Source organism: Anarrhichthys ocellatus, unplaced genomic scaffold (assembly GCF_004355925.1).
Source record: "Anarrhichthys ocellatus isolate YVR2014 unplaced genomic scaffold, GSC_Weel_1.0 scaffold895, whole genome shotgun sequence".
NCBI classification, from domain to species: Eukaryota; Metazoa; Chordata; class Actinopteri; order Perciformes; family Anarhichadidae; genus Anarrhichthys; species Anarrhichthys ocellatus.
The window spans coordinates 2332-16384 of record NW_022280869.1 but is presented as its reverse complement, the minus strand read 5'-3'; the positions used below and the strand labels follow the sequence as shown (position 1 = coordinate 16384).

Genomic DNA, 14053 nt, shown 5'->3' with positions numbered 1-14053 from the left:
ACACACACACACACACACACACACACACACACACACACACACACACACAGTATTGCACTGTATGTTAACATATGTGCTGTGACTTTTGGAATTTCAAAGTTTTCCACAGAAGAGTTGTGGAAACAAGCCATTTTTTTGTGTGCAGGCAACATGAAGCCTTGTTTAACAAAGCACTGACTGAGTTTCTTCAGTTTCCTGTTAGTAAACGTCCTGCAGCATTTCCTGGTACTTTGACCTAGAACGAATGGGTTCATAGGGCTGTAAGACATATACTAAGTGTTGAAATAGCTGTAATTCCTTCACAGTTCATTCATTCATGTGGAGAAAAAAAACCTACAAATAAAAAATAAAAACTGACGAAGAGCCCTCAGGTACAGGAACAATCTGAATCACAATCAGCTTTATTGGCCATGTATGTGTACGATTACATTGCTCTCAATGTACGTACATACATAGAATATACAAATAAACAAGAAAAATATACAAAATAAAAACAAGGACATTAAAAAAAGCTAATACAGTGAATATTCATCATATGGCCCTGTCACTGCAGTTTACAAAAGCCTGCATTTCCGTAACCTGCGTCTTCAGAATCAAGATTCATGACAAGAGTTACGCCGTGTCTTACAAAACCCACGTGATTTTCTGGCAGCCAGATTCTCCAAACAATAGTTCTCAGTAATCCTTGAAACAATCAGAGGTATGTTCATCCTCCTAATTTAATAATACCGAAAGTAGTAAAACTCGAAGCAATGCAAGTCTCCCGATTTGCCTCACGTTACAATCATGCTTTTTACAAACTTAAGACAAAGCATTGTCACTCTCAGTTGGTGATGGATTGGTGTGGAAAGCAGAGAGCAAGTGAACTATTATGAATATACACAGTGTGCATACAGAAACAACGACACCAAAATAAGTTGAGCTTCAGCTCCCCACAAGAAAGACGAAAGTCCAGAAATACATGAGGTGAATTTAGTTCCTTGTATGTCCTGTAAAGTGTTTCTGGTGTGCTGTCGCCATGTCCCTGCCTGAACCACATCCCTGTGGTATGATTGTCTATTAATAGGCTGAGAGCTAAGTAGTGGGTAATGTGTAATGTGATTATGAGGATATGATAAAAATTTGATCCATACAAAACACATCAAACTGGATTAATCCCGGTTGTCATGTCTACTTCTAATTGACGTGATATTATGCTGAAAATTATGCCATACAAGCAAGATGACGAGCTCGGGTGAGAGGGGGCAAAAGGATGTGATGGTTATCATCTGCACTACAATTAGAAAACACACCACGCAAATGTGAGCAACCAACAACTCCTGTGCTTTCATCAAGCTGGTTAAAGCTGTGTAAATGCAGCAGCAGGCCATGTTCATTTGCTGACTGCGCTCTTCCTGTTAACTCAAAACATTTATTAACTCTACCTTAGAGTCACAGAAATATAGCTAAATGTGTGTCCACTAATTCAGCCCAGGTAAGAACAGACAACACACTAAAAGATGCAGAGTACTGAGCCGCGATACTGACACTGATACTGGTTGGTTGGTGATTCAAATTAGGGGAAGGAAGCATCTGTTTCTGTTTTCTCACCATTGTCTGGCCAGAATGTGGTTGTGAAATGTGACTTTGGGCTTTTACTTAAAGATCACTAAGTCAGAACAAACAGGAAGAAAAAAAACAGGAAGTTCCTGCTGTGATTTGGTGATTGCCTGTTCCAGGTTGAATAAAATAACACCCGCCGAGGAGAAACTACTGTGTGCGCTTGGTTTTATTGTTTGTTTTAATGAAGTCATGGACACCCTAGCACCATAATAGAGGTTATAAAGCAGCTGCTTGCCTGAGCGGAGCTGAGCATGACTTATCAGCTCTCCACACCAACACAAAACATAGCTCTTATCAAACCAACAGGCTTCAACTGGACAAACAATGCTGCTGTGTTTTCACAGACAACTTGAGTCTCAACAGTGCCATGCTATGTTTCTGTCAAGGCAGCCATTGTTTAAACTGTTACAAATGTGTTATTGGCGTCGTTCTGTTAAAATTATAGCAAAACGTCACATGAGTAAACAGCATGGTTCACACACACCCTACGTTGTACCTAACGTTACAGTCACAAACCGGTTTGTCTTTCCAAAAGTCAAACCTATCGCTGTCAACATGTGCCCTCGGTGAATGTCACTGCTAATGCCTCCATAAGTTATTAGCTGGCCTGAAGCTACTAGCCTACCGATAGTACTGTACCTACCATCTTTCTTCCTTACCTGCATTGTTGCTGTCAAATGGATCCATGGTAGGATATCTCAAACAGCTCCTCGCGTCCAAAACAAGGGGAAACCTTCACAGCAGCTCCACAGACGTGCGTTTTTCTAGCTGGTCCACAATCCACCGGGGCAGGCTAACAAACGCTCACAATAACTAGCAGCCTGTCCTCACTGCTCTAACGTTAGCTTGGAACTAGCCAACTTTTGACATTTGTAAGTGACTGAAGAACATTCAGTTAGCTAACGTTAGCTGATATCTATAACTTTATCGCCCATAGCTGTTTAATAGACTACCACGTGAATGCGGAGTTATCCAAAAATCGTACGCTAATAATATGTACACAAATCTCACCCTGACATGCCCGTTGGTAAACTAACGAACGGACAAATGACACTTTGCTTCCTCCCCGACCGGTTGTTGACAACCTCTCATCGAATTTCAATGCTGACATCCTATTGGATGTTACTACCGTAGGGCGGGGCTAGAACATAAGACATGCACAGATGCACGCCAACACACACACGTAAATATTTTACTATACTTGTGAGAACATTGTATTTCTTACCATTCATGACATGGTGGTTTTAATCCTAACCGTAACATGCTTAACCTCAACCTGGCCCAAAGAAAGCTAAACTCTACCTATTTACAGTTAATCTAACCATAAAACATAGTCTGAACTGTCAAATAAATGGTTTAAACAACAAAAACAAACTTTTTTTTACTATACTTGTGTGGATATTTTATTGTTTCGTTCCCTGGAGCCCAACCCTAAATGTTAACCACATGTCTAACCTCAACCGTAGCCTATTCATAGCTCTTACCCTAACCCCAAGTCTTAGCCCCTAAATAAATAGTTAATATGATGAATACCAAGTAGATACACAAACAAACACACACTGGTTGTATTCAGCACAATGATATGTTTCAGCAACACACACAAAGGTGGCAGGAGGTACAACACTTTTATTGTCTATCTGGTAAAGACTACCGAGCATGTAATCTCTCTCTCAGTCTGGGTCTAACAAACAAATCCCCTGCTAATTTACAAAACAGTAATTATATACAAAACTGTCAGCTCTTCGGTGATATCAAACATATTACAATAAGCCAATAAAAACACGTACAAAATTCAAAGAAACTTTGAAATATCCCAGCTGTGGCGTCTGTTAACCGCCACCTGTCTTTCTGCTGTCTTTCACTGCAATTGTTTGTTCAACCAGTTTCTCAGAGTCTCGAGGTTCCTCTGAAACCAGCGAACATTTTTCTGCACGTTGTCCAGGGCCAACTGAGCAGCTCTCAGCTGAGACGCCTGCTCTTTGATGGACTCAAAGAAATGCTGCACCTGGGGATCAAACACATAGCCTACATTTACAAAAACACAAACAAGCACACAACTCAGATTTAGACCCAAAAAAAGTTAAATTCCTCTCTCAGTTATGCTTGCAAGAAATTTAGCACACATGTATTCATGCTGAAGCTTTTATAGATATTTCTCTTTAGGTCAGAATCACACTATTTTACAATTGGAAATCATTTTTGAGAGTGCCTCTGTTATTACCATCATTATCACTAATATCACTGATATTGCCAATGCCAACTAATACCAATAATGATCATATCAATGTTGAAATATTGGTAATCTCTAAATTGCCTTGTAGAATATAGATGAATCCAAGATATAAGAGGGCATTTACTTCAGTGAGCTCCTCTGGAGATGAAAACTGGCCTGTGGTGCCTATGAGGATGTTTCTAATACAAAACGAGCCCAGCTGGAACCTGCGGAGCAGAAAGACAACAGAGAGGACACTCACAGGTTAATATCTCTTCCTCCATATGCACACATTGTTATTCAGGGATTTTTTTATTATAGCTACCCAATGTGTTGCTTGCAGTATAATAAGGTCCTTATAAATTCCAAAACCTGTTCCATTTGTTATTGAAGCCACTAAAACGGCAGGTCTTACTGGTTTACACAAAGTTTTTGCTTCCAACTAAAAACACCAGCTTGATGAGTAAAACACACTTTTAAGTATATATACTGGGTAAGACATTAATATGTTTTAAAAAGGTAAGCAAAAGTGCATTTTCATAGCATCACATGTTTTGACTGATATTGTCGTTCATGATGGTCTCCATTATGTTGCACTAACTTTTGAACCAGCGTGTCCCAGTTCTTTTTGACAAAGTTCCAGGTGAGGCGATATCCCTGTGGGTTCCTGGCCACCATCAGGATGACAGAGGACAGGTCCTGGGATCGAATCACCTTCCCCTCAAGACCCAACTCCAGCAGACTGGAACACAATAACACACAATATAACCTGCTCTAGTAACGCCCCATTATCTGCCATCACTTGAGGAGCCCCCACTGAAAGATGTCTAGCATATCTGTAACGAGACACTGGATAAATATTGGATATCTGTTGGCTGTGGCACCCCATGTTTGCCACACGGGGGCAGCATTTACCGTGTTAAAATATATTGGGGAGAAGATGTACCTGTGCAGTTTGTTTGTGTCTCTGCTGCAGGTCAAGGCAAACAGGATTTTGCTTTTTTGTGCCTCAGAGAGAGACATGTTGTATGTGTGTAAGAGTGAAACCCAGCCGTGGTCATCCTGAGCTCCAACTGAAAACACCGTGTCTGCCACGTCAGTTGGCAAGCTGGGGTAAACACAAGCAGAGATGCACATTAGAGATATGATGAAACATCAAATTATACGGTCTGGGCTAGCACAGGGAATAGCTGCTGTGTATGTGAATGATATCAGAGGTTGTTGACTGATAATGATGCGTGCTGAATTATAATTTAGACAGACATACTTGAGTGTACCGTTGGACTGAAGCCAGTCTTTGAAGCTCTCACGTGCCCGCTCCAGACAGGGAGGGTCCTTCAGGTGGCAAGCCAGTGACAGGACCTCTGATCTCAGCCGTCGCTCGGACACAGAGCCCCTGTCGCTCCACGTCTGCCGGTCAATGACCGCACGGAAAAATCGCAGGATGTACATCTGCACGCGGAGAAACAGCAAATTAAACTTCACAGGAAATTAAACTGCACTGCGTACCGACATTTTCAGAAACATCATACTTAATTTGTACCCTCATCTTCTTACCCCCAGGTTGCTTATTACATCAAACTCATTCCTTTTCTCGGTCATCCGGTAAAAGGCCTCCAGATAGCCTATTCCTTCAAGGAGAGGCACAGTGTGCGTCTCCAATTGCAGGTAACCAATCAGGTCTAAGCCTTTATCGAGCGACAGTTGACCTGCCCTTTAGAGACAAACAAGAATATTTATAGGTGTTGTTTCAGGTGGGATGATTAAAGCTGTATTGTTTATGTCACTGTCTGTTTTGTTGTCTCACACAAACACACACACATAGAGGCTTACGTGACCAATTGAAAGGCGTTGTGTATCAAGTGAGTCCTGTCTTTGTAGCTGAGAGCAGTGTGGTTTTCCCTCAGTAGTTTTGTCATCTCGTCCCAACCACCATCCTCATAATGAACCACATAATAGCCTGTCATGTCAGTGTTTACTTTCACCCAGCTGACCTCCTCTCCTATATGAATACTGTCTAAATGAGACATAAATAGCAAAAACAACGCAATGAAAAAGCATGAAATGTGCATTAAACATATTTAAAATATTCTCTCTTCCCTGTTACCTGTGGGTGTTGTCATCAGGTGTCTGTGGATGGTGCTGGAAGCATCTGTCTTGTATGTCAGGGGGATGTGCCAAAGGAAACTATACATGAAAAACAAGAGTATTATTTAAATACTCTTTCAAACCTGAGAGTTACTTTAGACTAAAGGTAATAATGGGCGTGTAGCTGCAAAAACAAAAACACAGAGTAGAGGAGCAACGTGCAGTTTTGCTACAAGAGTAAACTAAGTAGTAAACAAAACTGTACAAGTGCATGTGCATGCTCACCCCTGTTGCAAAGTTGACCAGAGACGGTCAGAAGGCAGCACTGTCCTCAGGAACCGGTCCTGTCTCAGCAGCAGATGGGGCCCTTTCCTAGTTACAGTTACCAGAGGAATACCTTTCTGCAGAGTCCAAGTGTTCATCATGGCTGTCAGGTCCATGTGCTCTCCTGCAAAAAGGTACTGTGGGAGACAATACATGCAGCCACAACACGTCACAAGGCCAGAAAATAATTGTTTACACTGTGTAAAATGTATAAGAGGACACCAATGAAGAGATGTCCTTGAGTGGATGTTTATATGTTTACTCACTGCATTCTTGGAGGCCTGGCTGCTGCTGTAACAGTGTTTTCCTGACATGAAGTCCTCCTCGGAGCATGTCTGGAAAAAAACAAAAGATTTTTGCAAATCGCATTTACCTTACCGCTTTCCATAGTACATTACAATGCTTTACAATTTAAATGTGATCTATCAAGGCAGTACTAAAACTCACTTCAATTCCCTTCTGTATAATACAGTACAATTCACTTTGGGAGACTTTTAACTTGCTTGAGATTGGTAATGCACCACAGTGGACACCATGTCTGCTTTCAATTTTTGTCAAATGTTTTGTTATCGATGCATGGCACGGAGGTTTATTCTTTTAGAATCACTCACAATTGCATTATTGGGCAAATATTACACAATATTGATGGCAATAAAAACAGACATTATGTTAATTTTGATCAATTACCTACTTTATGTAACTTTCTAGTCTCAGCAAACTGATTTATGCTCCATAAAGAAATGAATGGGAAGAATGTCTGTCTGGAAGCAGGGTAAATAAAAATAACCGAAACACTACAGCATCCATTATAAAATGTTTAGCAGACATGTTAAATATACCGAACTTCTAATATATGAACTAAACACAATCAAATATTTATGAACTGACTGATTGATTAACAATCGTGAATTGGACAATTAATGTAATTTGTGTTAGTACATTGGCGAGGCTGTCCCACAGATCCTGGTTGTGTGCATTTCTGTAGCTGTATTTGCGGAGGTATCGTACTATCCCCCGCTGGAACACATCGTCTGTCAGAAAGTGTCGCAGCATGTGGAGGACACATGCTCCCTGGTGGGAGAGAGAGAAAAGCTGTATTTAATCAAAGCCCAGGTTATGCTGTAGGTTGGCTTCAAAGCAATTTGAATGTTGTGAGTCATAAATGTGAAAAAAAGATGAGATTTTCCATTACAATATTAAAATAGAGATCAATTGTTATGCGGTCAAAAGCTTAATGGAAGTTGTTTCAACTACTTCCAACCAGGTCAATCAGAAGTGAGTAACATAAATATCAGCGGGGTTTTAAATGTACTATGTTTGTTTTGTTATCCCTGGTTTTGTAGACCTGTATTTCCACAAATAGGATACGCATAATGAATAGTTGAGCGACCCTCTTTGTGACTGCAGGCACAACACATGTATGAGACTGAAAGCATACTTTATCATAGGAGACTGTGTCAAACATCTGCTTGATCTGAGTCGGGTTCTCTGCTGGGCTGGATATTGGCCGAGAAGAGTTCAACGAATCATGACCAACTGCTGAAAAACAGGTGTGCAGAAGATATTCCTCCTGCAAGATTGTGCACAGAACAGGGTTGTGGTTTACTACACTTAGTATTAATCTACCGCAATTAATCATTTAAGTCGATTCTCACATTAAACCAAGCACATACCACTTTGAGGTCAGGGTAGGTGGCCTCCACTGAGATGTACTCCATGTATCTGGCAAATCCTTCATTCAGCCAGATATCGTTCCACCACTCCATGGTCACCAAGTTACCAAACCACTGCAGTCAAGACCATTAAGATTATGAGCATCTAAAGCCGAACAGTATGTCAGTAGGGTGCAGACACAGTGTCACGCTCTCACCTGATGGGCGAGCTCATGTCCGATCACCATGGTGACCCAGAGTTTATCCGAAATGGAGGACGTGAGGGGATCAAAGAGCAGGCTGGTCTCCCTGTAGGTGGTCAGACCCCAGTTCTCCATCGCACCAGACTGGAAGTCTGGGATGGCTATCAGATCTGAGAGCGGGAAAACACAGGTCAGTGGAGAGAACGTGAAAGGGGGAAAGAGGGGGATCTGACAAAGTAGTAACAGGAAAACTAAACAAAGGGTACCTTGTTTGGGTAGAGGATAGTGGATGTTGAAATATTCCTCGTAGAAGTCTAGCATTTTGACAGCAACCTCCAGGGCGTAGCGGGTTTGTGGCCACTTCTCAGGGGAGGCATAGATGGACACCTACAGACACAAAAGTTCATAAAAAAAAAGTGTCCATGAGAAAGAAATGCTGTTGGCAAGAAAGAAGGAAATTCAAATATTGTCAGTGAGACCACACCTGCACCCCAGAAGATGTCGTTGCAGTGACATATTTGAAGTCACAGATGACAAAAGCTACGAGGTAAGTGCTCATCTTTACACTCGCATCAAACTGGTCCTCAAGCACGCCAGCGTTTACTTCAAACGTCTCGACCTGAAATACACAAACAGATCACTGTAGCCATGTCGCTCACACATTTGAACATGTGTGAAGGCTAGCATCTATGCAGCACTCACTACAGGCATGTTGGACAGAGAAATGTACTCTGGACTCCTCCTGATCCGAACGGAGAAGTTAGCTTTGAAGCTCGGCTCATCGAAACAAGGGAATGCCATCCGAGCACTCGTGGGCTCAAAGTGAGTTGAAGCTAATGTTCTGAAAAGACACAAAGAGGCGTAAAGACAATGGACTCTGGAACTAAAGTTGGAACCTCTCTGTATGTGTAAGATCTATTACAATCTGGTCTTACCTGGTCTCTCCTGTGCTGGTTCTGTAGGTGCTCTTATAGAAGCCATAGAAGCCTTCTGACAATTCTGCCCCAAACTCAAGATACAGAAAGTACTTTTGCCCGCTGCTGAGCACCCTGGGAGAGAAAATGCCAATCTGCTCATGGGAAGGGTTATGAAGAACTGGAAGAACCTAGAACAAGAGGAGATGGAGAGGGGTTGGGTCCATTGTAGGTAACAATGACAAATAAGGTCTAATGATAACTGCGCTGCATTTACAACTACCTGATCAGACAAGTGAGCGAAGTTCTGGTCCACTATGGCGGCCTTGGAGATCTGCAGACCCTTGCTGTGCAATACAACCCAGTTTGTGTTGTTCTGGACATCAATCTGGATCTGCACTGAGCCAGTGAAACTGAGAGTTGTGAGGTTGGGGTGCAGGAGGAGGTGGTAGTGAAGAGGAATGATGTACCTGAGACAAAGAAACAATTGAATTATAATCGATGAATAAAAAGATAGAGCTCCGGCAATTTTCTTGTAAATTTCTTGGATGCGGCCATTAGGAAGCAAGCGTACCTTGGCAGGCGAAGACGGCTCCAAGGGAAGGACAGATTACTAGTACCCAAAGGAGATTGCTGTCCTGCGGGGTGAAGAGGGCTGGACGCCTGTTGTGAACTCTGGGTGGGCTGCGACCCACCCAGAGACATGTGAAATAGAGACAGCACTAAAAGCCTCACCAAGACCATTGTGGAGGAAATGTCCTTTAACCACTGATTTAAAAATAAATAAATAAGCCAACCGTGTGACAGGCTGACAGTTATATGAACCTGATCACATCCCACACATGAGGAGTGATGAAGGAGCACCTGATGCGAGTGTTGAATTCCTAGCCGGGATGATTTGTCCAGATGTCACACTGTCAGAATATGGATCAATCAATGACGTCTCTTAAACCTGAAAGACATTAGAGCAGGATTAAGAACACACCACATACGTCTCTCAATGGAACTTTTATACCACTGTAGTTCCTGTTTATTCTCGAGTCCAATCAAAAATGTTAACATTTACTGCATCTCGACACTAATGTCTTACTGCCTCCTCCAGCCAGATTTACGGTTGTTGTTATGGTGTCAAAGGTTACTATCTTTGCTGTAAAACTTGGACAAACCTTTACAACCACTATTAATATGTTATGCATTCATATATTCATACATACCCTCAATAATTAACCTGCCACACATTTCTCATATAGCTTGCAATGTAGCAACCCTGTTTCTACCCACTAGTTAAAGGTGTTAATGTTCCACAAGGGGACCGTTTTGGACCTCGCAAGCATGACACATGAATTCTGTCGAGCAGTCGGTTAATTCGGGCACACCGAGCTGTGAGTAGGTTTTAGGGCCTAAACACAACACAACTCGGCCTGAAGGAGACTCAAACATGTGACAAACGAAGCCCATGCTTTTCCATGCGGACAAAACAAGGTGAGGACACAGCTATAACTGTGAGGTGACAACAGCTGCAGCAGCATTAACGACAGTTCAAAGCAGGCTGCACGGGCAGGAGTCGTGCTGTGTATCGTTATGACATCGTTATGACCACAGAAATGAAATAGCAGAAACTTATTGTGGAAGATTGTTATGAAGTTACAATTAACATAATGCTCACCTTTTTTAGAAATCGTGTTTTAACTCAAATAAACGAGCAATTGCCAAAACGTTTTACCTCGTTCATATTAGCTTTGTCATTTCCTCGTGTTCCTGTTGTTGAGTTTCACTTTCTCTTAAAGGCTGAGCTCCTGCCCACTGCTGACAAATTACCCTGTGCGTGTGTGTGCGCGCGTGTGTGCGTGTGTGCAAGTGTACCCCACAGGAGTGTTATCTAATGTTCTGGGTGCGTTGATATGATCGGTTTTCTTACCTCAGGGAGCTAACAGCCATAAGCAGGTGTGTCTCTAATTGTTCTAAACTGTCTTTACTGTTCGCATCACTGTCCTGTTCTCAGATTAACTGTCCTCTTTATGAATGCAGATAAAGCCCACACTGTGTAAGAGCTCACAATGACTCCCTCTCTTTCTCTCCCAGTGTGTGCGTGTGTGTGTGTGTGTGTGTGGGGGGGGGGGTCGTTGTTAGTATTTAAGGTCACAACAATGTGACATGTCACTCCCCCATAATGCAATGCTCCTGGCAAAGCCAAACGGCATGCCCTCATTTCACACACTCACAAAGTGCACAGACAGACAGTGGAGCTACTATAACTAACAGACATGGCTGAACCACACAGGGGTCTATTTTACCTTCCTATCATCTATTTATGGACAGGTAAGAGCTTTCCATTTATAATCCATGATTATGGTGAATATTAATATCACTGTTTGGTGAAAATCATAAATATCCAAAATATCGACTTCTCAGAGAACTTTAATTTTTTTGAAAGCATGACCACTGTGTTTGAGTTTAATCACAGGCAGTTGGAAGTCAAGTCAGTATTATTTATACAGCTCAACATCACACATTTCCTCAAAGAGCTTTGAAACATTAAACAGCCTCTATCTTTAGGTTTTTATATCATCGATGGTGGCAGCCAAGATTAGTATAGGACTCAATTTAGTATTGAGACTTAATCACAATAAGGACTGAGCGATTATCATATCTGTAGATGTTATTGGCAATAATGTTAATGCATGAAGATTTTCTTTATAAACTGTTACACACCAGTAACATAGTGTTATTTTGATGTCCATTTTTCTCATAAGCTAACAGACAACGACTTTATACATTTTATGTGAGTCATTGCATTATTGTTTTGAAACCTTCTGTTAATTAGCTACAGGCCAAGTCTGCACCTAAATATCCTCTCATGTTGTCCTCCATCATCTTTTAGGAGGGGTAGAGGGTGATGTGCTGGCATCTTTGGCCCCACCTGTGCACCTGTCGGGGGAGAGACTGGGCTGGACCCTGCTGGTCTGTATGGTGAGTGACTTCCGGAGAGGGCACCTCGAGGTAAGCTGGAGGTCACCATCAGAAGGCCACATGTCCAGCTCGCCACACAGCATCGCTTTGGACAGGAAGCATCGCGGCAACAGCGCTGTGGCGGTCATCACGGTGGCGACCGGGAACTGGCCGTCCTACAGTTGCTCTGTGACTCGCAGGAAACGCCCAAAAGTCACCAGGAGACACCACACCACCTCGTCAGGTAGAACTACAGCTGATCGTGAATTTATTTCCTGACATCTCTCCTCCCAAATAAACTTTTTATTGTACAATTTTTATAATTTCAGACCATGAAGACAAGATCTGCTATGAATATGAAAAGACAGAAGGTACATTTTCACTGTTTGCAAACAATTTAGAAAATCCTGATTCATAAAGATGTCGTTCCTGATGTTGGTGGGGTTTGTGCGGTTTGATCTCCAGGTGTGTTTGTCCAGGTGTGGACAAACACAGTGGTTGTCCTGGTTATGAGGCTGCTTCTCATGAAGGTCCTCGTCTTCAACACTTTGATGACCACTTACGCTGTCATTAAGTGGTAAGCATATGAGTCTGTGTGCCTTATTTGGACAAAAGCGCCATCAGTGAGAAAATAACCAGATCTTTACTCACCTTCACTGTGTTGTCTTACAGTGTGCAAATGTGTTTAGAATATGTAATTGATCTGAACAATGTACATGACATTTCAGATGGTTGGAAATCGAGAGCTTCTGAAAGCGGGGAACTCTTTCTTGTCTTTGGTCTGCACAGCAAGGATTTCCACATTGAAAGAAGAGCATAGTCCTCCCATACGGTTGGAGTTATGATTATGTTTTTTTTGGATTGGAATCTCAAGGACTAAATGGGAAATGATCCACTGTCAGGATCACAGGAGTAGCAGTTCTCACATGCTTCAAATCTTTTGTCGCGCCCTTTTCTCATTGACATCCCAGGTGTTGCCGACTGTGGCAGTTGAAAACCGATTGTCTGTGAGGCCAAGCCTGGTATCTGATCGAAACATAAACCTCAGACAGATGGGTTAGTGCACATGCTGTGTGTGTGCGTGTGTGTGTGTGAGAAGATCTGTGTGTGTTTGTAATCATCTTTAATCCTGAATTCCCTTTCTAAAGAAAATAGTGGAGGAAATTTGCCTCAAGTTATAAATAAACATAATTTTACATTTTTTATTATGTTGTATTTTATATTACTGTTAATGTGGCATTAGTAAACATGAAGTAAGCTTTGGTTTGACTTTGTTTTTTTAAATAAAACACTTGCACAGTTTTTTTTTCCTCCATTTTTTTTAGCACCTTGAGTAACACACCGACATAGCAACAGAGCACCACTAAGTGGCAGTACAATCACATTTGACATTTTCTTTTATTATTATCCAACAGCAAGAATATGGAGCTTAACTTCCTCTACAGGACACTACGTTCATAAATAAGTTAAGTATTTCAACATTGACCAGTCACTCTTCACCAAACTGACACTCACGCATGATGTAAGAGATCACATCGCCAAAAACTGAGATGAAGCCGATTATGGTCAACCAAATGGGGCATAATTATACAGAATGCTGCAATGTTGAAAAGGCTCGTAGTCCCACAACACACTGCTAAAGCACACATCTCAGCAGACGGTGTGGTAAAGTTCTCAATGATTTGTAGTGTTTTGTCTTCACTCCAGTATCTTACAAGTATACCAGTAAGGAGCAGCTCATCAATTCTGGTAGTAGGAGTAAAACAGTCTACAGTAGCAACTTTAAAAAGAAGAGCAGAGTGTGAGGAGGAGAAGGGTGCTGGTTTGGTGGTGAGTTTTGATCTCCTTTGTACATACAAAACCATACATTATCTGTCTTTGGCTCAAATTAACACAACAAAGAACACGGAGAGCAACATACACGAGCCGGCATCGTCACAGCCTTTTGGCAAAAAGGTGGGAATCCTTCTGACATGATTTTCAGAGGACATAAAACACATCCAAGTATGTCACCAACTGGTTTAAAAAAATTAAAAAATTAAAAAAAACACTGACACGCGCGCGCACACACACACACACACACACACACACACACACACACACACACAC

The 14053-nt window shown here is 41.9% G+C and overlaps 1 protein-coding gene across 4 annotated transcripts; it reads right to left on the bottom strand.

Annotated features, from left to right (window-relative positions):
- Positions 1–3143: 3143 nt before the first annotated feature.
- On the bottom strand, positions 3144–11028 carry LOC116377098 (endoplasmic reticulum aminopeptidase 2-like). Of its 4 annotated transcripts, XM_031838648.1 has the most exons (21): positions 10719–10810; positions 9570–9947; positions 9279–9465; positions 9017–9186; positions 8784–8922; positions 8566–8700; positions 8348–8468; positions 8097–8251; positions 7900–8013; positions 7665–7796; positions 7166–7297; positions 6493–6561; positions 6188–6363; positions 5922–6001; positions 5648–5831; positions 5372–5528; positions 5082–5266; positions 4761–4922; positions 4416–4556; positions 3960–4041; positions 3144–3607 (listed from the first exon to the last, which is right to left on the bottom strand). In XM_031838648.1, the coding sequence occupies exons 2-21, from the start codon at positions 9737–9739 to the stop codon at positions 3461–3463; spliced, it is 2838 nt and encodes a 945-aa protein (XP_031694508.1). In that variant the 5' UTR covers positions 9740–9947; positions 10719–10810; the 3' UTR covers positions 3144–3460. The 4 variants fall into 4 exon arrangements, with proteins under 4 accessions (XP_031694508.1, XP_031694507.1, XP_031694505.1 ...); XM_031838647.1 differs by lacking the exon at positions 10719–10810 and adding an exon at positions 10914–11028 and having other exon boundaries at positions 8097–8468; XM_031838645.1 differs by having other exon boundaries at positions 8097–8468.
- Between the last annotated feature and the right edge of the window lie 3025 nt (positions 11029–14053).

What these genes read in the sequence shown, in the direction of transcription:
- LOC116377098 (XM_031838647.1), bottom strand. Translation starts at nt 9,739, where the DNA reads ATGGTCTTGGTGAGGCTTTTAGTGCTGTCTCTATTTCACATGTCTCTG. An exon ending in AGCCGTCTTCGCCTGCCAAG is followed by an intron (nt 9,466 to 9,569) that starts GTACGCTTGCTT and finishes TCTTTGTCTCAG; the next exon opens with GTACATCATTCCTCTTCACT. An exon ending in CGACATCTTCTGGGGTGCAG is followed by an intron (nt 8,469 to 8,565) that starts GTGTGGTCTCAC and finishes TTGTGTCTGTAG; the next exon opens with GTGTCCATCTATGCCTCCCC.